Raw genomic sequence first — 23,802 nt, 5'->3', positions numbered from 1 at the left:
GGTCTAGTCATGTTATGGATGGTGGTGTAGCGGAGGCTGGGTCTAGTCAGGTTATGGAGGGTTGTGTAGATAATGCTGGGTCTAGTCAGGTTATGCTAGTGGATGAGGAGAGTATAGTGGGGAAGTGTAAGAGACTAGGGGGGAGGAGGAGGGTGTCAAGCGGAAAAGGAAAAAGGAAGTGGTGTAAGGCACCATGGAACCTTTGCCTGGTGCTGGGGGGGAGGCCCTGACCAGAGAGGAAGGGCAGGTGGTCAGGATGGGAGATGGAGATGAGGAGGAAAGTGAGTCTGAGGAAGAGGATGATGAGGAGTTATTTTTTTCAGACTCCTCTTCAATGGGTCCGGAGCTGACAGCCAGTCAAGCAGAAGGGTCAAAGTTCACATTGAAGGAACTGACAAGGTTCCTGAATGAGACCAAGGGGGAAAAAAGTTAATCTTGAGGCTTTTTTTCAGATCCGAGAAAGTTTGTAAGATCAGCACAACATGCTATGAAAAATGAGGATGTCCTGGGTGTCCTCTCACCCAGGAAATGATTTAGGTTGAGGAAGTGGGTCACAACAGTGACCCAACAGTGACCCACTGCCTTCGCGGAGCCCCACCGGGCCTTCACAACTGGACTGCCGACGTTATCTACCCGAAGGAGTTATTCGGCTGGCTCCTCCGTCGCGACGTTACCTGAACGCCCATCTGCGGCCTGCTAACCGTTAGCTGTCTTACCGGCTGCTATCTGAATAGACAATCGGACAATATTTTTATTTTTTATTATTATTATTATGTTTTCTTCTTGGGCCTCTATAACTATATCTATTGTTTTTATTTTTGTTGTTGTTGTGTGATTTGGATTAATCCCCTCTACCACACGGAACCCCACTAATCTACTGACGGAACGCAAGAGGTGGCTAACAACAGACCTCCATCCTATGCTAGCTTGCTACCGATGCCCTGGCTAGCTGTCTAAATCACCAACCAACCTCTCCACTCACCGGACCCTTTTGATCACTCGACTAAGCATGCCTCTCCTTAATGTCAATATGTCTTGTCCATTGCTGTTCTGGTTAGTGTTTATTGGCTTATTTCACTGTAGAGCCTCTAGTCCTGCTCACTATACCTTATCCAACCTATTAGTTCCACCACCCACACATGCAATGACATCTCCTGGTTTCAACAATGTTTCTAGAGACAATATCTCTCTCTTCATCACTCAATACCTAGGTTTACCTCCACTGTATTCACATCCTACCATACATTTGTCTGTACATTATACCTTGATGCTATTTTATCGCCCCCAGAAACCTCCTTTTACTCTATGTTCCAGACGTTCTAGACGACCAATTCTCATAGCTTTTAGCTGTACCCTTATTCTACTCCTCCTATGTTCCTCTGGCGATGTAGAGGTGAATCCAGGCCCTGCAGTGCCTAGCTCCACTCCTATTCCCCAGGCGCTCTCTTTTGACGACTTCTGTAACCGTAATAGCCTTGGTTTCATGCATGTTAACATTAGAAGCCTCCTCCCTAAGTTTGTTCTATTCACTGCTTTAGCACACTCTGCCAACCCGGATGTTCTAGCTGTGTCTGAATCCTGGCTTAGGAAGACCACCAAAAATTCAGACATTTTAATTCCAAACTACAACATTTTCAGACAAGATAGAACTGCCAAAGGGGGCGGTGTTGCAATCTACTGCAAAGATAGCCTGCAGAGTTCTGTCCTACTATCCAGGTCTGTACCCAAACAATTTGAACTTCTACTTTTAAAAATCCACCTCTCTAAAAACAAGTCTCTCACCGTTGCCGCCTGCTATAGACCACCCTCTGCCCCCAGCTGTGCTCTGGACACCATATGTGAACTGATTGCCCCCCATCTATCTTCAGAGTTCGTGCTGCTAGGCGACCTAAACTGGAACATGCTTAACACCCCAGCCATCCTACAATCTAAACTTGATGCCCTCAATCTCACACAAATTATCAATTAACCTACCAGGTACCTCCCCAAAGCCTTAAACACGGGCACCCTCATAGATATCATCCTAACCAACTTCCCCTCTAAATACACCTCTGCTGTCTTCAACCAAGATCTCAGCGATCACTGCCTCATTGCCTGCATCCGTAATGGGTCAGCGGTCAAACGACCTCCACTCATCACTGTAAAACGCTCCCTGAAACACTTCTGCGAGCAGGCCTTTCTAATCGACCTGGCCGGGGTATCCTGGAAGGATATTGATCTCATCCCGTCAGTAGAGGATGCCTGGATATTTTTTTTAAATGCCTTCCTAACCATCTTAAATAAACATGCCCCATTCAAGAAATTTAGAACCAGGAACAGATATAGCCCTTGGTTCTCCCCAGACCTGACTGCCCTTAACCAACACAAAAACATCCTATGGCGTTCTGCATTAGCATCGAACAGCCCCCGTGATATGCAGCTGTTCAGGGAAGCTAGAAACCATTATACACAGGCAGTTAGAAAAGCCAAGGCTAGTTTTTCAAGCAGAAATTTGCTTCCTGCAACACTAACTCAAAAAAGTTCTGGGACACTGTAAAGTCCATGGAGAATAAGAACACCTCCTCCCAGCTGCCCACTGCACTGAAGATAGGAAACACTGTCACCACTGATAAATCCACCATAATTGAGAATTTCAATAAGCATTTTTCTACGGCTGGCCATGCTTTCCACCTGGCTACTCCTACCCCGGACAACAGCACTGCACCCCCAACAGCAACTCGCCCAAGCCTTCCCCATTTCTCCTTCTCCCAAATCCATTCAGCTGATGTTCTGAAAGAGCTGCAAAATCTGGACCCCTACAAATCAGCCGGGCTAGACAATCTGGGCCCTTTCTTTCTAAAATTATCTGCCGAAATTGTTGCCACCCCTATTACTAGCCTGTTCAACCTCTCTTTCGTGTCGTCTGAGATTCCCAAAGATTGGAAAGCAGCTGCGGTCATCCCCCTCTTCAAAGGGGGGGACACTCTTGACCCAAACTGCTACAGACCTATATCTATCCTACCGTGCCTTTCTAAGGTCTTCGAAAGCCAAGTCAACAAACAGATTACCGACCATTTCGAATCTCACCATACCTTCTCTGCTATGCAATCTGGTTTCAGAGCTGGTCATGGGTGCACCTCAGCCACGCTCAAGGTCCTAAACGATATCTTAACCGCCATCGATAAGAAACATTACTGTGCAGCCGTATTCATTGATCTGGCCAAGGCTTTCGACTCTGTCAATCACCATATCCTCATCGGCAGACTCGACACTCTTGGTTTCTCAAATGATTGCCTCGCCTGGTTCACCAACTACTTCTCTGATAGAGTTCAGTGTGTCAAATCGGAGGGTCTGCTGTCCGGACCTCTGGCAGTCTCTATGGGGGTGCCACAGGGTTCAATTCTTGGACCGACTCTCTTCTCTGTATACATCAATGAGGTCGCTCTTGCTGCTGGTGAGTCCCTGATCCACCTCTACGCAGACGACACCATTCTGTATACTTCCGGCCCTTCTTTGGACACTGTGTTAACAACCCTCCAGGCAAGCTTCAATGCCATACAACTCTCCTTCCGTGGCCTCCAATTGCTCTTAAATACAAGTAAAACTAAATGCATGCTCTTCAACCGATCGCTACCTGCACCTACCCGCCTGTCCAACATCACTACTCTGGACGGCTCTGACTTAGAATACGTGGACAACTACAAATACTTAGGTGTCTGGTTAGACTGTAAACTCTCCTTCCAGACCCATATCAAACATCTCCAATCCAAAGTTAAATCTAGAATTGGCTTCCTATTTCGCAACAAAGCATCCTTCACTCATGCTGCCAAACATACCCTTGTAAAACTGACCATCCTACCAATCCTCGACTTTGGCGATGTCATTTACAAAATAGCCTCCAATACCCTACTCAACAAATTGGATGCAGTCTATCACAGTGCAATCCATTTTATCACCAAAGCCCCATATACTATCCACCATTGCGACCTGTACGCTCTCGTTGGCTGGCCCTCGCTTCATACTCGTCGCCAAACCCACTGGCTCCATGTCATCTACAAGACCCTGCTAGGTAAAGTCCCCCCTTATCTCAGCTCGCTGGGCACCATAGCATCTCCCACCTGTAGCACACGCTCCAGCAGGTATATCTCTCTAGTCACCCCCAAAACCAATTCTTTCTTTGGCCGCCTCTCCTTCCAGTTCTCTGCTGCCAATGACTGGAACGAACTACAAAAATCTCTGAAACTGGAAACACTTATTTCCCTCACTAGCTTTAAGCACCAACTGTCAGAGCAGCTCACAGATTACTGCACCTGTACATAGACCACCTATAATTTAGCCCAAACAACTACCTCTTTCCCAACTGTATTTAATTTTAATTTATTTATTTATTTTGCTCCTTTGCACCCCATTATTTTTATTTCTACTTTGCACATTCTTCCATTGCAAAACTACCATTCCAGTATTTTACTTGCTATATTGTATTTACTTTGCCATCATGGCCTTTTTTTGCCTTTACCTCCCTTCTCACCTCATTTGCTCACATTGTATATAGACTTGTTTATACTGCATTATTGACTGTATGTTTGTTTTTACTCCATGTGTAACTCTGTGTCGTTTTATCTGTCGAACTGCTTTGCTTTATCTTGGCCAGGTCGCAATTGTAAATGAGAACTTGTTCTCAACTTGCCTACCTGGTTAAATAAAGGTGAAATAAAAAATATAAAAAAAACTGTGCATAAGGGTCTACCTTCAGACACTGTTTAGATGTATAGTTTCTTTCTGGCACGGGGGCTTTTTGAGCTTTGCTATTGGTCTCTTTCTTTGCTGGCTTTTCTCCCACTTATTATGGAGACTCTTCGGTAGGCTCTGTTAATATAAATGGCGCCAGAGATGCGGGAAAGAGGAGTGTGTTGGGTATATATTTAAAACAAAAATAAGTACAGGTTGTTTCTGCAGGAGACGCATGTATTGAATAAAGTAAATTAGGGGCTCTAGTGGAAAGGGGCAAGTGTGTTGAGCCATGGGACAAATTTTAGTGCAGGGTTGGCAGTCCTTTTTGTACCGTGTCTGTCTGTAAATATTTGCTCCTCAAAGGTGGTGTGTAGGGGTAGGCTGCTTGTTGAAAAAGCAGAAATTAACAACATGGGTTTTGTCATTATAAATGTGTATGAGCCTAACACAGGGAGAGAGAGGGGGGTTCTATTTGGGTGTCAGATACAGGAACTCTCACAGTTAGCACCTGAGGAGACGCTGATGGTCGGCGGGGACTGGAACTGTACAATGGATTTTACGAAAGACAGAAATGGGGACGAGCCTCATTCAGTGTCAGTGGGGGTGTTAACTTCTTATGGCTGCAGGGGCAGTATGGAGTATCTTGGATGAAAGGTGCCCAGCGGTGCCCAGAGTCAACGGCCTGCTCCTCAGTCTCAGTTGCTAATAAATGCATATTATTATTAGTATTGGATAGAACGCACTGTGAAGTTTCTAAAACTGTTTGAATGATGTCTGTGAGTATAACAGAACTCATATGGCAGGCAAAAACCTGAGAAGAAATCCAAACAGGAAGTGGAAAATCTGAGGTTGGTCGTTTTTCAACCCAGCCCCTATTGAATACACAGTGGGATATGGATAAAGTTGCACTTCCTAGGGCTTCCACTAGATGTCAACCGTCTTTAGAAACTTGAATGAGACTTCTACTGTGTTGTGGAGCCGGGTGGGAGCTCTTTGAGTCAGTGGTCTGGCAGAGAGCCTGGTCCTGGTCATGCGCATTTCACATGATAGCGACCTGCGTAGGAATTCTCCAGTTGGAACTTTATTGAATATTTATGATAACAACACCCTAAAGATTGATTATATACTTAGTTTGACAAGTTTCTTCGAACTGTAATATAACTTTTTGAAGTTTTCGTCCGACGTTCAGATTGACCTGCACGAGCGTTTGGATTTGTGTACTAAATGCGCTAACAAAAGTAGCTACTTGGACATAAATACTGGACATTATCGAACAAATCAAGCATTTATTGTGGAACTAGGATTCCTGGAAGTGCATTCTGATGAAGATCGTCAAAGGTAAGGGAATATTTATAATGTGATTTCTGATTTCTGTTGACTCCAACATGGCGGATCATTTTATTTTATTTATTTAATCTCTTCTCACAGGAATTGACCAACCCAAATCAATAACAACCACCAACAACAACAACAAAAAAACAACAACAACTTTACCAAAAGGACCCCAGCCACCAAACTCCAACCACCAACATCAACCGAAGGTACAATGCCTTTTTCCACATTTTGTTGTGTTACAGCCTGAATTTAAATGGATTACATTTAGATTTTGTGTCACTGGCCTACACACAAAACCCCATAATGTCAAAGTGGAATTATGCTTTAGAATTTTTTACTAATTAATCTGAAATGTCAATAAGTATTTGTTATGACAAGCCTAAATAAATTCAGGAGTAAACATGGATTGACACTTATTGACATTTCCATTTTTATTTTTTATTAATATGTAAAAAAAAAAAAAACGAATAATAATTCCACTTTGACATTATGGGGCATTGTGTCAAGGGGTGTGAATACCTTTTGAAGACACTGTATGTAAATGATATATTTCTGTATTTATTTCAATACATTTGCAAAAATTACTAAAAACACGTTTACACTTTGTCATTATGGGCTATTATGTGTAGATAGGTGCGAGGCTGTCAGGCTGTCACACAACAAAATATGGAATAAGTCAAGGGGTATGAATACTTTCATAAGAACATTATGATACAATTTAAGAAGGAACTCTTTTACACATAGCTTTAAAATATGCCTACATTTGGCATATTTAGTTGTTTTTTATGCTTCTTTAGATTTATGGGGAAAAGCTGTCTTAAATGTGATGTTTATATTTGTTCTATAATACTGTATTCCACGATTTTATCTATCTTTAGTTTTGTACTTCTAGATTACTTAATGATATGTGTCCTTTTTAACCCAATGTCACGTCCTGGCCTTAGTTATCTTTGTTTCCTATCTTTGTGTTTTATGCACCAGTTAGGACTGTTACGTTTTTCACGTTTATTGTTTTGTAGTTTGTTCATGTTTGAGTTTTCTTATTAAAGAACCATGAACTATAACCACGCTGCGTTTTGGTCCACCTCTCCTTCCCAGGAAGAAAGCTGTGACAGAATCACCCACCAAAACAGGACCAATTTAGTTTTAATTTGACCTTTATTTAACTAGGCAAGTCAGTTAAGAACAAATCTTATTTTCAATGACGGCCTAGGAACAGTGGGTTAACTGCCTGTTCAGGGGCAGAACGACAGATTTGTACCTTGTCAGCTCGGGGATTTGAACATGAAACCTTTCGGTTACTAGTCCAACGCTCTAACCACTAGGCTACCCTGCCGCCACCAGGCAGTGTGGTGACAGGCAACAGCAACAGCAGCCAAAGACACAGGACTCTTGGACATGGGAGGAAATCCTCGACGGGAGAGGACCCTGGGCTAAGCCAGGGGAGTGTCGCCGCCCCAAGGTGCAGCAGGAGAAGCGGCAGCAGGAGCAGCGCAAAGAGGAATGGACATGGGAGGACGAATTGGACGGTAAAGGACCCTGGGCACAGCCAGGAGAATATCGCCGCCCCAAAGAAGAGCTGGAGGCAGCGAAAGCGGTGAGGCGCTGGTATGAGGAGGCAGCACGGCGGCGTGGATGGAAGCCCGAGAGTCAGCCCCAAAAATGTATTGGAGGGGGGCACACAGGGAGTATGGCGAAGCCAGGTAGGAGACCTGCGCCAACTTCCTGTGCTTACCGGGGGGCGAGAGAGACCGGGCAGGCACCGTGGTATGCTGTGGAGCGCAAGGTGTCCCCAGTGTGGGTGCATAGCCCGGTGCGGTACATACCAGCTCCTCGTATCGGTCGGGCTAGAGTGGGCATCGAGCCAGGTGCCATGAAGCCGGCTCTACGCATCTGGTCTCCAGTGCGTCTCCTTGGGCCGGCGTACATGGCACCAGCCTTACGCATGGTGTCCCCGGTTCGCCTGCACAGCCCAGTGCGCGCTATTCCACCTCGCCGCACTGGCAGGGCGACCGGGAGCATTCAACCGGGTAAGGTTGGGCAGGCTCGGTGCTCAAGAGCTCCAGTGCGCCTGCACGGTCCGGTCTATCCAGTACCACCTCCACGCACCAGCCCTCTGGTGGCAGCTCCCCGCACTCGCCCTGAGGTGCGTGTCCTTGGCCCAGTACCACCAGTGCCAGCACCACGCACCAGGCCTACAGTGCGCCTCGCCTGTCCAGCGCTGCCAGAGCCTTCCACCCCTCAGTCCAGAGGAGCCAGAGCCCCTCAGTCCAGAGGCGCCAGAGCCCCTCAGTCCAGAGGCGCCAGAGCCCCTCAGTCCAGAGGCGCCAGAGCTCCTCTGTCCAGAGCTGCTAGAGTCTCCCGTCTGTCCAGAGCTGCTAGAGTCTCCCATCTGTCCAGAGCCGCCAGAGTCTCCCGTTTGTCATGAGCCGCCAGAGTCTCCCGTCTGTCATGAGCCGCCAGAGTCTCCCGTCTGTCATGAGCCGCCAGAGTCTCCCGTCTGTCATGAGCCGCCAGAGTCTCCCGTCTGTCATGAGCCGCCAGAGTCTCCCATCTGTCATGAGCCGCCAGACTCTCCCGTCTGTCATGAGCCGCCAGAGTCTCCCGTCTGTCATGAGCCGCCAGACTCTCCCGTCTGTCATGAGCCGCCAGAGTCTCCCGTCTGTCATGAGCAGCCAGAGTCTCCCGTCTGTCATGAGCCGCCAGAGTCTCCCGTCTGTCATGAGCCGCCAGAGTCTCCCGTCTGTCATGAGCCGCCAGAGTCTTCCGTCAGCATGGAGCCGCCAGTCAGCCAGGATCTTCCAGAGCCGCCAGTCAGCCAGGATCTTCCAGAGCCGCAAGTCAGCCAGGATCTTCCAGAGCCGCCAGTCAGCCAGGATCTGCCAGAGCCGCCATTCAGCCAGGATCCGCCAGAGCCGCCATTCAGCCAGGATCCGCCAGAGCCGCCATTCAGCCAGGATCCGCCAGAGCCGCCATTCAGCCAGGATCCGCCAGAGCCGCCATTCAGCCAGGATCCGCCAGAGCCGCCATTCAGCCAGGATCCGCCAGAGCCGTCAACCTGCCTGAGCTACCTCTTAGTCCTGAGCTTCGTCAGTAATGAGGCACCCCTCAGTCCAGGTGGGCCCTTTGTTAGGATTACTAGGCCAAGGTCTGCGGCGAGGGTCGCCACTCAAAGGACGCTAAAAAAGCGGACTAAGACTATGGTAGAGTGGGGTCCACGTCCCGCGCTAGAGCCGCCACCGTGGACAGACGTCCACCCAAACCCTCCCCTATGGGTTTAGGTGTGCGGCCGGGAGTCCGCACCTTTGGGGGTGGGGGGTACTGACACGCCCTGGCCTTAGTTATCTTTGTTTCCTGTCTTTGTGTTTTATGCACCAGTTAGGACTGTTACGGTTTTCACGTTTATTGTTTTGTAGTTTGTTCATGTTTGAGTTTTCTTATTAAAGAACCATGAACTATTACCACGCTGCGTTTTGGTCCGCCTCTCCTTCCCAGGAAGAAAACCGTGACACCCAAGTTATGTGGGTGTCATCAACTTTCTCTAAACATATGGCTTTTATTGTATTGTGTGCTCTTCTGAAACAAGTAAATTATGTAAACAGTAGGCTATGTCTAAGACGGGGTTGTTTTTCATTATAGCCGGCTGTACCATGGGTATGGGTGCATAGAATAATAGAAGGAAATTAAGTAATTTAATCAACATACACCTGATTAAAAGTAATAATGATATTCTATCATTATTATATCCAGTGTTGAGACAACATTTTGGCCTACAGTCCTCTGCCACAGGATGTGGTTAAAGTGGCATGACATTCTCACACTCATCTAACACTGTGCCCAGAAAACTAATACTGGCTAACAAATAATTCACAGTAGCTTCGGGGCCTGCATACATACAGTTGGTTCTGAAATGATTGACACCCTTGATAAAGCAATAACGACTGTATAAAATTAAATAATTCAAATACTGAGCTACACTACCATTCAAAAGTTTGGGGTCACTCAGACATGTCCTTGTTTTTGAAAGAAAAGCACATTTTTTGTCCATTAAAATAACATCAAATTTATCAGAAATACAGCGTAGACATTATTGTTGCTGGAAAGGGCTGATTTTTAATGGAATATCTACATAGGCGTACAAAGGTCCATTATCAGCAACCATCACTCCTGTGTTCCAATGGCACGTTGTGTTAGCTAATCCAAGTTTATCATTTTAAAAGGCTAATTGATCATTAGAAAACCCTTTTGCAATTATGTTAGCACAGCTGAAAACTGTTGTTCTAAGTAAAGAAGCAATAAAACGGACCTTCTTTAGACTAATCTGGAGCATCAAAACTGGCCTTCTAGGCAGAGTTGCAAAGAAAAAGCCATATCTCAGACTAGCCAATAAAAAGAAAGATTAAGATGGGCAAAAGAACACAGACACTGGACAGAGGAACTCTGCCTAGAAGGCCAGCATCCCGGAGTCGCCTCTTCACTGGTGACGTTGAGACTGTGTGTTTTGCGGGTACTATTTAATGAAGCTGCCAGTTGAGGACTTGTGAGGCGTCTGTTTCTCAAACTAGACATTAATATACGTGTCCTTTTGCTCAGTTGTGCACCGGGCCTCCCAGTCCTCTTTCTATTCTGGTTAGGGCCAGTTTGTAATGTTCTGTGAAGGGAGAAGTACACAGCGTTGTACGGGATCTGCAGTTTATGGGCAATTTCTCGCATGGAATAGCCTTCATTTCTCAGAACAAGAATAGACTGACGAGTTTCAGTAGAAAGTCCTTTGTTTCTGGCCATTTTGAGCCTGTAATCGAACACACAAATGCTAATGCTCCAGATACTCAACTAGTCTAAAGAAGGCCAGTTTTATTTCTTCTTTAATCAGATCAACAGTTTTCAGCTGTGCTAACATAATTGCAAAAGGGTTTTCTAATGATCAATTAGCCTTTTAAAATTATAAACTTGGATTAGCTAACACAACGTGCCATTGGAACACAGGAGTGATGGTTGCTGATAATGGGCATCTGTACGCCTATGTAGATATTCCAACAAATATCTGTTGTTTCCAGCTACAATAGTCATTTACAACATTAACCATGTCTACACTGTATTTCTGATCAATTTGATGTTATTTTAATGGCCGAAAAATGTGCTTTTCTTTCAAAAACAAGGACATTTCTAAGTGACCCCAAACTTTTGAATGGTAGTGTATATTGTATGCTCAACAAATTAGGAAATTATATTATTTTATGCTAACACAATTGCTCATAGAAAGAGATTTGTTTAACAAGTAAAATACTTTTTTTTCCTCAAAAATAAATGGTAAATAATGTATTGTGTCATTTTGGAGTCACCTTTATTGTAAATATAAATAAAAACACTTGTACATTAATGTGGATCCTACCATGATTATGGATAATCCTGGTTGAATAGTGAATAATGATGAGTGAGAAAGTTACAGAGGGTCACTACATGCGACCCTTCCTTGTTATTGGTGATGTTGAGAGGTTAGCATGTCTTGGGGGTATGATCTTGAGTTTCAATTATTTATTTTATACATTAATTATTGCTAATCTTTATCAAGGGTGTCAATAATTTCAAACCCCACTGTACATACAGCCAGACTTGGAGAAACACACTCTTGTCATCTATTATCTTATTCAACACAATCTATCTGCTATAAACAGTTTTGACTTGACTTTGACATCTGACCTCATATTGGCGGACGATTGCTGAGAAGGCGGGCGAGGTCCGGCAGCTTTCGTCCAGCAGGCTCATGCTGCGGTCGTAGTGACCGATGTAAGTCGTAAAGACCACAAACTCTGACTTCCTGGATAGGATGACATCCGCAATCCTCTGGCTCTCCTCCCTGAAGGAAGAGAAAGAATGGGATGAAGACAAAAAACAGGGAGTGAAATGATGGAGTGCACACTAGACACTGGGCTCAGTATGCAGCAGACACATTACTAAATTGTTAATAAATTGTTAACCAAATAGTTACCTGGACTATGTGCATTGACCCTCGTTGCCATAACTCTTTTGACTCATCACATATGCTGCTGCTACTGTTTATTATCTATCCTGTTGCCTAGTCACTTTACCCCTACCTACATGTACAGTTTACATATCTACCTCAATTACCTTGTACCCACGCAAATCGACTCTGTACTGGTATCCTGTGTATATAGCCAAGTTATCGTTACTTATTGTGTATTTATTCCTTCCTAATATTTTTCTATATTTTTGTCTCTGCATTGTTGCGAAGGCCCATAAGTAAGCATTTCACTGTTAGTTTACGGATGTGACATACAAAATTTGATTTGTCAGCCCTTGAGTTGTGTATATGTCAGCTGAGGCTCCTCTAGTGGAGGTGGACTAAAGTAGCCAGCATACTACTTTAATAAATATAACACTAGTCACTTTAATAATGTCACTTTTATAATATCTACATATCTTACATTACTCATTTCATATACAGTGGGCTCAAAAATTACCGATACCCCTGACTGGCAATGCACAAACAATACTTTTAAAAAAATATATATATATAATTATAGAGATAAACACAAAATACCAACATGTGAGAAATGCTGTACTTTATTAATGTTTCAATGAAACCAACAAAAATCATACAATTATTTAATACAAAATTGAACCAAAATCAAGGTTTCATAATTATTGGCACTCCTCATTTAGTACTGAGTGCAACCATCTGTGTGGATCTTGACGTATGTTTCGGGTCATTGTCTTGTTGGAAAGTCCACCTACGGCCAAGTCCCAGCCTTCTGGCAGAGGCAACCAGATTGTCAGCCAAAATTGCCTGATACTTGGTGGAATTCATTATGCCATAAATCTTAACCAGTGCCCCTGGACCTCTGGAATTAAAACAGCCCCAAAACATCACTGACCACCCTCCATATTTCACCGTGGGTATGAGGTGCCTCTCCTTGTATGCATCTCTGTTTCAACGTCAAACATGCCGATGCTGTATCTGACCAAAACCTTTAATTTTGGTCTCATCTGACCAGAACACCTTCTTCCAGTCATATTTTAAATGACGTTTGGCAAACTCCAAACACTTGCGTCTGTGTCTTGTGGTCAGAAAGGGCTTTCTTCTGGCAACCCTTCCAAAGAGCCTGTGGTTGTGGAGGTGGCATCTGATGGTGCTTTTTGAAACCGGGTGACCCCAAGACGCCACCAAGGCCTGCAATTCTTTCACAGTGATTCTTGGGGATTTTGTTGCTTCTCTCACCATCCTCCTCCCTATCCTGGGGGGCAAAATGCATTTGCGTCTTCTACCCATGAGGTTTTCAACTGTTCCATATCTTTTGCATTTTTGTATATTTGCCCTGAGAATGCTCTGTGGTTTATTCAATCGGTTGTGGTTCTTCTTGTATCCATTACCAGATTTATGAAGGTCTACGACCATCTGTCTCTTTTGAAATGCCAGTTCTTTTGTTTTCTTCATGGTGTTGGATGACAGTGGGATATTGCGTGTGTGTTACCTCATTTTTATACCCTAGTGAAACAGGAAGTGATGTAATTTTTTTTTTTTTACCTTTATTTAACTAGGCAAGTCAGTTAAGAACAGATTCTTATTTTCAATGACGGCCTAGGAACAGTGGGTTAACTGCCTGTTCAGGGGCAGAACGACAGATTTGTACCTTGTCAGCTCGGGGATATGAACTTGCAACCTTTCGGTTACTAATCCAATGCTCTAACCACTAGGCTACCCTGCCGCCCCAATATAGTTCCTTAAGACTTAGATCAACTTAAATAAGTGGAAATTAATTTGTAGTTTAATTTTGGTAGATGTTTCCAATCATCTTTAAGTGTGACATTAATTGTGAAACCTTGATTTGGAGGACATTGATTTTTAATTAAATCAATAAATTATTTTGGTTGATTCCATTGAAACATTAATAAAGTATCGTATTTCTCACATGTTGGTATTTTGAGTTTATCTCTATAATTATATTGTTTATATTTGTTTAACTTCTTTGGGGTAGGGGGCAGTATTGGGTAGCTTGGATGAAAAACGTGCCCAAATTAAGCTGCCTGCTACTCAGCCGTAAAAGCTAGAATATGCATATAATTAGTACATTCAGATAGAAAACACTCTGAAGTTTCTAAAACTGTTTGAATGATGTCTGTGAGTATAACAGAACTCATATGGCAGGCAAAAACCTGAGAAAAAATCCAACCCGGAAGTGGGAAATCTGAGGTTTGTAGCTTTTGAACCCAGACCCTATTGAAGAGACCGTGGGATATTAGTTATGTTTCACTTCCCAAGTCTTCCACTAGATGTCAACAGTATTTAGAAACCATTTTGAGGATTCTACTATAAAGGAAGGCATTGAGTGAGTGGTCTGGCAGAGTGCCACAGCCTCGGTCTGGCGCGCTCACGTGAAAGGTAGCTACGTTCCACTTCATTTGTACAGACAAAGGAATTGTCCGGTTGAAGCATTAATGAAGTTTTATGTTAAAAACATCCTAAAGATTGATTCCATACTTAGTTTGGCATGTTTCTACGGGCTGTAACGGAACATTTTGAACTTTTCGTCCGACGTTCGGCGCGACCTGAACGCGCTTTTGGATTTGTTTACCAAATACCCTAACAAAAGAAGATATTTGGACATAACTGATGGACATTATCGAACAAATCAAACATTTATGGTGGAACTGGGATTCCTGGGAGTGCATTCTGATGAAGATCATCAAAGGTAAGTGAATATTTAAGATGCTATTTCTGAGTAATGTTCACTACCCAATATGGCGGGTATCTTTTTGGCTGCTTTGTTGTCTAAAGGCTGTACTCAGATTATTGCATGGTTTGCTTTCTCCGTAAAGTTAAAAATAAATCTGACACAGTGGTTGCATTAAGGAGAAATGTATCTAAAGTTCCATGTATAATAGTCGTATCTTGTTATCGTATCAATGTTTATTATGAGTTTTTCTGTAATTTGATGGGGCTCTAAGTGTCATGTTCTGACCTTAGTTCCTTTTTTATGTTTTTGTGTTAGGTTGGTCAGGGCGTGAGTTGGGGTGGGTAGTCTATGTTCTTTTTTCTAGGTTGTTATATTTCTATGTGTTTGGCCTAGTATGGTTCTCAATCAGAGGCGTCGTTCGTTGTCTCTGATTAAGAATCATACTTAGGTAGCCTGTTTTCCCTATTTTGGTTGTGGGTGTTTAATTTCTGTTTAGTGTCTGTTCACCTGGCAGAACTGTTTCGTTTTCTCTTCGTTATTATTTTGTGTAGTGTTCAGTTTGTTCAATTAAAACATGACGAACACTTACCACCCTGCATTTTGGTCCTCCTCTCCTTCCACCAATGAGAAGCGATACACTAAGCTAAATCACCGCATGTTTTAGAACTACTGAACGTAACGCGCCAATGTAAACTCAGATTTTTTATATAAATATGAACTTTATCAAACAAAACATACATGTATTATGTTACATGAAGTCCTATGAGTGTCATCTGATGAAGATCATCAAAGGTTAGTGATTCATTTTATCTCTATTTCTGCTTTTAGTGACTCCTCTCTTTGGCTGGAAAATGGCTGTGTTTTTCTGTGGCTTGGTGGTGACCTAACATATTCTTTTGTGGTGCTTTCACTGTAAATCCTTTTTGAAATCAGACACTGGCTGGATTAATGAGAATTGTATCTTTAAAATGGTGTAAGATACTTGTATGCTTGAGGAATTTTAATTATGAGATTTTTTTTGTTTTGAATTTGGCACCCCGCACTTTCACTGGCTGTTGCGGGAACCCCAGTCCACAGGTTAAGCATTATTTGTGCATTGCCAGTCAGGGGTGCCAGTAATTTTGTAGCCCACTGTATATATATATATATATATATATATATATATATATATATATATATATATATATATATATATACAGTGCCTTGCGAAAGTATTCGGCCCCCTTGAACTTTGCGACCTTTTGCCACATTTCAGGCTTCAAACATAAAGATATAAAACTGTATTTTTTTGTGAAGAATCAACAACAAGTGGGACACAATCATGAAGTGGAACGACATTTATTGGATATTTCAAACTTTTTTAACAAATCAAAAACAGAAAAATTGGGCGTGCAAAATTATTCAGCCCCCTTAAGTTAATACTTTGTAGCGCCACCTTTTGCTGCGATTACAGCTGTAAGTCGCTTGGGGTATGTCTCTATCAGTTTTCTGGTGCTTCTACACCTGCATTGCTTGCTGTTTGGGGTTTTAGGCTGGGTTTCTGTACAGCACTTTGAGATATCAGCTGATGTACGAAGGGCTATATAAATACATTTGATTTGATTTGATTTTGCACATCGAGAGACTGAATTTTTCCCCCATTCCTCCTTGCAAAACAGCTCGAGCTCAGTGAGGTTGGATGGAGAGCATTTGTGAACAGCAGTTTTCAGTTCTTTCCACAGATTCTCGATTGAATTCAGGTCTGGACTTGGCCATTCTAACACCTGGATATGTTTATTTTTGAACCATTCCATTGTAGATTTTGCTTTATGTTTTGGATCATTGTCTTGTTGGAAGACAAATCTCCGTCCCAGTCTCAGGTCTTTTGCAGACTCCATCAGGTTTTCTTCCAGAATGGTCCTGTATTTGGCTCCATCCATCTTCCCATCAATTTTAACCATCTTCCCTGTCCCTGCTGAAGAAAAGCAGGCCCAAACCATGATGCTGCCACCACCATGTTTGACAGTGGGGATGTTGGGTTCAGGGTGATGAGCTGTGTTGCTTTTACGCCAAACATAACGTTTTGCATTGTTGCCAAAAAGTTCCATTTTGGTTTCATCTGACCAGAGCACCTTCTTCCACATGTTTGGTGTGTCTCCCAGGTGGCTTGTGGCAAACTTTAAACAACACTTTTTATGGATATCTTTAAGAAATGGCTTTCTTCTTGCCACTCTTCCATAAAGGCCAGATTTGTGCAATATACGACTGATTGTTGTCCTATGGACAGAGTCTCCCACCTCAGCTGTAGATCTCTGCAGTTCATCCAGAGTGATCATGGGCCTCTTGGCTGCATCTCTGATCAGTCTTCTCCTTGTATGAGCTGAAAGTTTAGATGGACGGCCAGGTCTTGGTAGATTTTCAGTAGTCTGATACTCCTTCCATTTCAATATTATCGCTTGCACAGTGCTCCTTGGGATGTTTAAAGCTTGGGAAATCTTTTGTATCCAAATCCGGCTTTAAACTTCTTCACAACAGTATCTCGGCCCTGCCTGGTGTGTTCCTTGTTCTTCATGATGCTCTCTGCGCTTTTAACGGACCTCTGAGACTATCACAGTGCAGGTGCATTTATACGGAGACTTGATTACACACAGGTGGATTGTATTTATCATCATTAGTCATTTAGGTCAACATTGGATCATTCAGAGATCCTCACTGAACTTCTGGAGAGAGTTTGCTGCACTGAAATTAAAGGGGCTGAATAATTTTGCACGCCCAATTTTTCAGTTTTTGATTTGTTAAAAAAGTTTGAAATATCCAATAAATGTCGTTCCACGTCATGATTGTGTCCCACTTGTTGTTGATTCTTCACAAAAAAATACAGTTTTATATCTTTATGTTTGAAGCCTGAAATGTGGCAAAAGGTCGCAAAGTTCAAGGGGGCCAAATACTTTCGCAAGGCACTGTATATATATATACATATATATATATATATATGTATATATACTGTATTCTATACTATCTACTGTATCTTAGTCTATGCCACTCTGACATTGCTCTTCCATATATGTATATCCTCTTAATTCCATTACTTTACTTAGATTTGTGTGTATTAGGTATTTGTTGCAAAATTGTTAGATATTACTTGTAAGATATTGCTGCACTGTCGGAACTAAAAGCCAAAGCATTTTGCTACATCCGCAATAACATCTGCTGAACACATGTATGTGAGCAATACAATTTGATTTGATTTGTGTGTATGGTGTGCAGTCAATGTCTCACCACTGTCGGATGCGATTCTCTAACTCGGTGAGGATTCTGCGGTGCAGAGTGTAAACATCGGGCAGCTCATTGAGGATCTCTCTCAGCCGCTCCTCCTCCAGCACAGGATCCCCCTCATCCCCTACTGCAGCCCCCACCGCCTCCCTGAAGTCCTGACACAGAGACAAAGATGATTTCATCATATGGGTTATTAATAAACTGTACATGATACACACTCAACGTATGAATTCGTTGAGTCCTACGGCTGGACGACTCCTCCATTCACATAACTAAAATGATAACTTCCAATTCAGTGAGTGTTCTGTCTGTCTGTGTTATGATGTCTATTTTTAGACTGACTATAAATGACTGCATGAAGTAGCCAGTTAGCATATAATGTACAGAGCACAGAACATTAGATTATCTCCATACGCCACGAGAAGTAAGTAGGATTTCTACGGTATGTTTACCAGCTTCCCTATGTACAGTATAGTACAGCACCCTGTCAATGACTGGGAGAGGGGCATTACCACATTCTGTGATGGAATTTTCATTACATCTTACAATTCCGTCTCATTGATCACAACAATTGTTCTCAACCAGTATTTTAGAAATAATACAGTGTAAAATTGCTGTGTCATTCCATTAACCACGTTGGAATGTTGAATCAGTCCCAAGGCAAGAGCTGACCCACTTTTTAAAGCGCCATACCAATCCAAGCCTGGTTTCTCAGGAAAGAGGTGACAGACAAGGCCTTGTGATGTAATGCAGCGAGAAGTGAACCGAGATGAACTTTGACCACAGAAGGGTTGCCTTCCCTTGCCTTCTCTCTGAAATGTGTAATGAACCACTTACTCTCCCCCAACATAGGATAGGCTTCTCTGCTGCTGAAAACCCTTCTACATAGCTAATGCAGACAGTGCTGTTCTCCAGTCTGTAGGTACCCCTCCATTACATAATTCAAAGCCATCCCAATGATTCTATCTTGTCTGAGTGATTCACACGATTTGACGTCACCACAGACAAAAAAATGTTATGTCTGCCAAGATCTGAACATGCTTTTGCTTGTGTACCTATTACTGTACCAACCATATCACTTTATACAACGGGTGGGTCTAATCCTATCATTGAAGAACCAGATAAAACATTTTAGCAGACATGTCATATGAGGGTGGTGGACATCTCATGGATATGGGAGAGTCATAGTATGAATACATAGTTATTGTATACATTACATATATAGAATGTGTGAACATGTAGGCTGAGAAAACATTTAATAGATGAACACACATAAAGCAAGTACTTTGTACTTTGAGGTGTTACGCCTTTTTAGGGCTTTTAGGCTCCAACTCCTCTCCTAATGTACCAACAGTCTGTGGGTTATGTCATTGTAAATACATTGGAGAAAGACTGCCACTTAAACACTGTTTTCAGTGTCATGACTGTCCTGTGAGGATTCAAATGGGTCAGATCAGCTTGGCAATGGATGACAGTAACCAGTCCTTCTCTCACCCACAAAAGAGTGGGAGGGAACTGGGCCAGTTTGACAGCTCACACTGTGTCATTAATTAAAGGAGAGGAGATCCAGAGAGATCTCCCTCCAAAATCCACCAAGGAATGTGCTTTGTTAACAGACTTTTTCCCACTAAATATATTTCTAACAAAAGAACGTGGGGAATGATCAGAGATGATCTATAGAAAACGAATGTCAAATTGTTATGTATTTTGTCATGTTATTCAAAAGGTTATAAAGGAAATACTGTAACTTAAATTATATACACTACATGTATGAAGTCTCCATACTTAACGTTGTATAGGAAATATGAAAAATTATGAAAATACTTCTGTTAAGATAGGAATGTGATTTTAGGAGCCATAAGATAATTTGTCTCCTAAATCTTTGAATAGCATGTAGCCACACCCTGAGTGTGGTCAGAGAGTGTGTCAGCCAGACGGAGCCATCCCCTTCAGCCAGAGTGCATAAAAGGATTGGTGGAGAAATTAACAGTAGACCAGGAAATGTGAAGTGGTAGTTCAACTTTTGAAATGGTTGGAACTTTGAACCTCAACACGAGGTGAAGAAAATAAACTCACCTCCCAGACCAGAAAGGTGTGTATAGAGCTGCAGCTCACGTCCAGAGTGGTTTGAACCTTGAATATCAACACCCGGAAGCGGAGAGAAGCTCACCTTCCAGACAATCACTGGTACGGCTGTTTAGCCATCCTACCATCCTACTACTCTTGTCAAAAATCATTGTATCCTACTACTCTCATCACCAATGGGAACTGTCGACACAGCTGGCTACCCTATCTTCCATGGAGCATCTTCCAGAGTGAACAACAGTAGAATATGGGAAAGGGGAGACCACTTTCGGACAATCAGAGCTATACAAGCGTGCCGCTGAAAGGCCAACAACCTTGCTGAGGAGGGCTGGTTGTGACAGTAATAAACGGCGAGCAAAGGCATACACACATAAATAAGTTCATGATTTCTAATTCTAAAGAGGTGGCGGTTCTTGTGCAAAGTACATGATTACTGTGAGAATAGTTTCTAAAATGTATAAATGATGTGTCTCACTTTCTCTCCATGTCGTTTTGTAAAAAGTCACCATATTATGTCAGTCCACTAGGGACCTTTTTCTCATGTATTGAGTGTGTAAGTTTATTGTGTTATTATGCAGTTAGCTATAAAATAAATAATTAAACCAATTTGTGTAGTATTGAATTCATAAGTAAGGCTGGGGTTTTTGCAGATCCAAGAAGGTTATGACTGATAAGAGGTTATCATTAATACGTTGACTGCTTTATGGATGTGATAGGTAAGTAACTCTTTAAACAACTTCTCTCGTGGTGCCCCAAATTCCTAATTAGTTCATTGTTACATTATTAATTTAATCGGGTAACAATTAAACATAGTTGATTCGATAAATAAAAGTAATCAGATTAATGAAAGTAAAGTCACATTAGTTTGTAATACCTTCAAAATTGAATTAAAGTACAGTGGTTGGTGGGGCTCTACTTGGGGAAAGTGGTTCACAGAGAGACAAAAGTGAGATGAGTGGAGGCACCACACATACTTCAGGGAAGTGTCTGATGCCCTCCCAGCCACCTTGGCCCTCAGATAGAGCCCCATCTCCACTCTCACCAATGACCACCATTGGCTATAATGGCAAACAAGGAATAATAATGACTCGACACCCTCTCCTAATTTGTCCAGAACTCTTATTCATTTTACAGCAGGTTTGCAAGTCACAAAAATAAATACAATTACATTGTATTATAGATACATCCTTCCTTCCCTCTCTCCCAAGCCAAGTTTCCAACTGTTATCTATACACAACAACCCACGTCTATGATGGTGAAATGCCTGTTTACTGTTCTATCTGAGAAATCACTGCACATCCACTGTCCCATCAGCCCAGCCAGGCAATTCATAAACTTGATATCCACTGTAAAAAGCATCTAGACATTATTTCCCCTTTCTTCTAGCCTAGCATTGGGATTGCAACAGAGGAGATTTGTATAAACCTTGTTGTCTGCCTCTCTGATCCATCTCCTGTATCTTTTTCCTACCAACTCATAGGGGCACCAAACGCCCAATGACAGAGAGCTTTCCTGGAGGAGAGTTTGCTACATGAAGGTGAGAGGAAATCTAATCCATCTAGAAATACATGTCTGGTTCAGAGACGTTTTCATACCTACCTCCTGGAGAAGCTTGAGGGCTTTCACATGTCTGCAGAGAGAGAATTGAGGCACTGTCAGGTTTACATGTGCAGATGAATGTAAAAATGCATTCATTTACAGGTTATTAAGGTGAAACAACAAGGTGAAAAGGACACAACAATGTTACAGAGTAAAAGAGTTACAATGATGCTGATTAGTAGTGTTATATGTGATACTCAGGTCACTCACAATCTCTCAGTGTCCACCAGCTCTTTGGCAATGTAGAAGGCTCTGGATCGACCGTCGGTCTGTAAAGAACAACATTATCAGTAACAAGTCTCTATGGAATAGCAAACATAATACAATAACAATATCTTGGATTTGAACATTTACCCGTCTGTCATATGTGTTATCTGCTCCTCCCTCCTCCTCCTCAGAGGTTTGTTCTTGGTCCTCCTCCTCCACTGTCCCGCCCCCAGCCTCAACCTCTGACCCGCCAGGTGAACCAACAGCTATGGCGCACACGGTGTAGGCTTCTGTATAGGCACTGAGAGGACAGGACCAGATAAGAGCATCCGTATAGAGATGTAGGATCTTAATTTGATCACCCTGTTGCAGGTGAACTTTCCTACATGTAAAACATGTAGTGTATTTGAGGTTAAAAAAAGGCTTCTGAAGTTTGTAATTTCCACTCTAAATTTCAGACTTGATTTTCTCTTACGAAAAATGTATCATCAGTTATAATACACTAATAATCCACATTTCCCATTGCTGCAGGATTATTTTCCTGCTGTAGCAATCTGGCTCAAATTAAGATCCTACTGTAGTGTAGTTCACACATACATGTCAACAAATACACATTCAAACATTAAAATATGTATGTTAACAAACACACACACCATACAGTGACAGTTTTATCAGTGCAGTTTTCTGAAATCTGGCAAATGATGAGGGTGAGCCAGTGAAGGAAGGAAGGAGAGGAGAGAGAGGAGAGACAATAAACCCATCAAATATATTACTAAACCAAAGGACATTTACAGAGAGGCATTATGAAGCTGTAACTGAATTCATAAAATCCCAAACTCTAATCATTAGCAAGAAAAAAGAAAAAACATCAACATAAAAACCATCCTGAGATTAATATGAAGATGGGAGACAGAGTGAGACAGCTTGTCTTCAGCTAGGATCCATTTTCAAACCAACACAGAGAGGGCTGGTAACGCTTCTTTATAGGAAATGAAGAGGAACATGTCTGATCAATGGAAAGGAGGATTAATCAACCCCAGAGTGATCTCTCATAGGTCACGGTGTCAGGCCTTCTGCCATGATGAATGGCTAATACAACTCAAAGTTTCTCAGGGAAACAAATTAAAAACCATTTGTTCAGGAAGAGAACAATGACATTGTTAGAGACATTCTTCAAGATTCTATCTGCCCATTCCAATGTACAGTATGGCATTTCCATCTTGAATGTCTTTACCTACAGACCACAACATGAAGTATTATCTTTATACAGCATTGACAGTACATTTACACTGAGTGTACAAAACATAAGGACTCCCTGCTATTTCCATTACATAGACTGACCAGGTGAATCCAGGTGAAAGCTATGATCCCTTATTGATGTCACTTGTTAAATCCACTTCAATCAGTGTAGATGAAGGGATCAGACAGGTTAAAGAAGGATTTTGAAGCCTTGAGACAATTGAGACACGGATTGTGTATATGTGCCATTCAGAGGGTGAATGGGCAAGACTGCTGTAATAATAGCAGGTTATATGGAGGAACATCAGACATATGGAGAGCGACAACGTGATATTATGAGAAGAGATGAGAGGTCTTTTTAGTGTGGGGAAAGACCACCAATAAACCTAGAGTGCCTCCAGCGACACAGCCATACCCAGGCCATGGACCAGCATCAATGGGATGGGATGCAGTTAATAGTGGTGTCCTCGACTAAATCGGAACAAAGGAACCGATTGAGTCAGTTTTCAGCTTCCAAATCATTTCCAACCAAAAACACATCTTAATCTCTGCATGTTACAACTTTGTCCCTTAACCATGGCAATAGCATCCGGGTCTCTGCAGCCTCTGTGCTATAATGTTGTATTACAGCCAAAGAACAAATCTACAGTGGCGAATTACAAAAGGGGATAACAAA

General features: G+C 42.5%; 1 protein-coding gene across 1 annotated transcript in view; it reads right to left on the bottom strand.

Annotated features, from left to right (window-relative positions):
- LOC109895625 (FYVE, RhoGEF and PH domain-containing protein 5) overlaps positions 1-23,802 on the bottom strand; it is a 79,260-nt gene that overhangs the window by 30,617 nt on the left and 24,841 nt on the right. Inside the window, exons 3-7 of the mRNA XM_031822455.1 lie at positions 22,035-22,188; positions 21,891-21,949; positions 21,681-21,711; positions 18,000-18,151; positions 11,746-11,902 (exon numbers count right to left, since the gene is read on the bottom strand). Coding sequence (XP_031678315.1) covers positions 11,746-11,902; positions 18,000-18,151; positions 21,681-21,711; positions 21,891-21,949; positions 22,035-22,188 — 553 coding nt within the window. The remainder of the gene's footprint in view (positions 1-11,745; positions 11,903-17,999; positions 18,152-21,680; positions 21,712-21,890; positions 21,950-22,034; positions 22,189-23,802) is intronic.

The sequence above is a fragment of the Oncorhynchus kisutch genome, linkage group LG1 (genome assembly GCF_002021735.2).
Source record: "Oncorhynchus kisutch isolate 150728-3 linkage group LG1, Okis_V2, whole genome shotgun sequence".
Lineage (NCBI taxonomy): Eukaryota > Metazoa > Chordata > Actinopteri > Salmoniformes > Salmonidae > Oncorhynchus > Oncorhynchus kisutch.
This window is presented reverse-complemented; position numbering and strand designations above follow the sequence as displayed.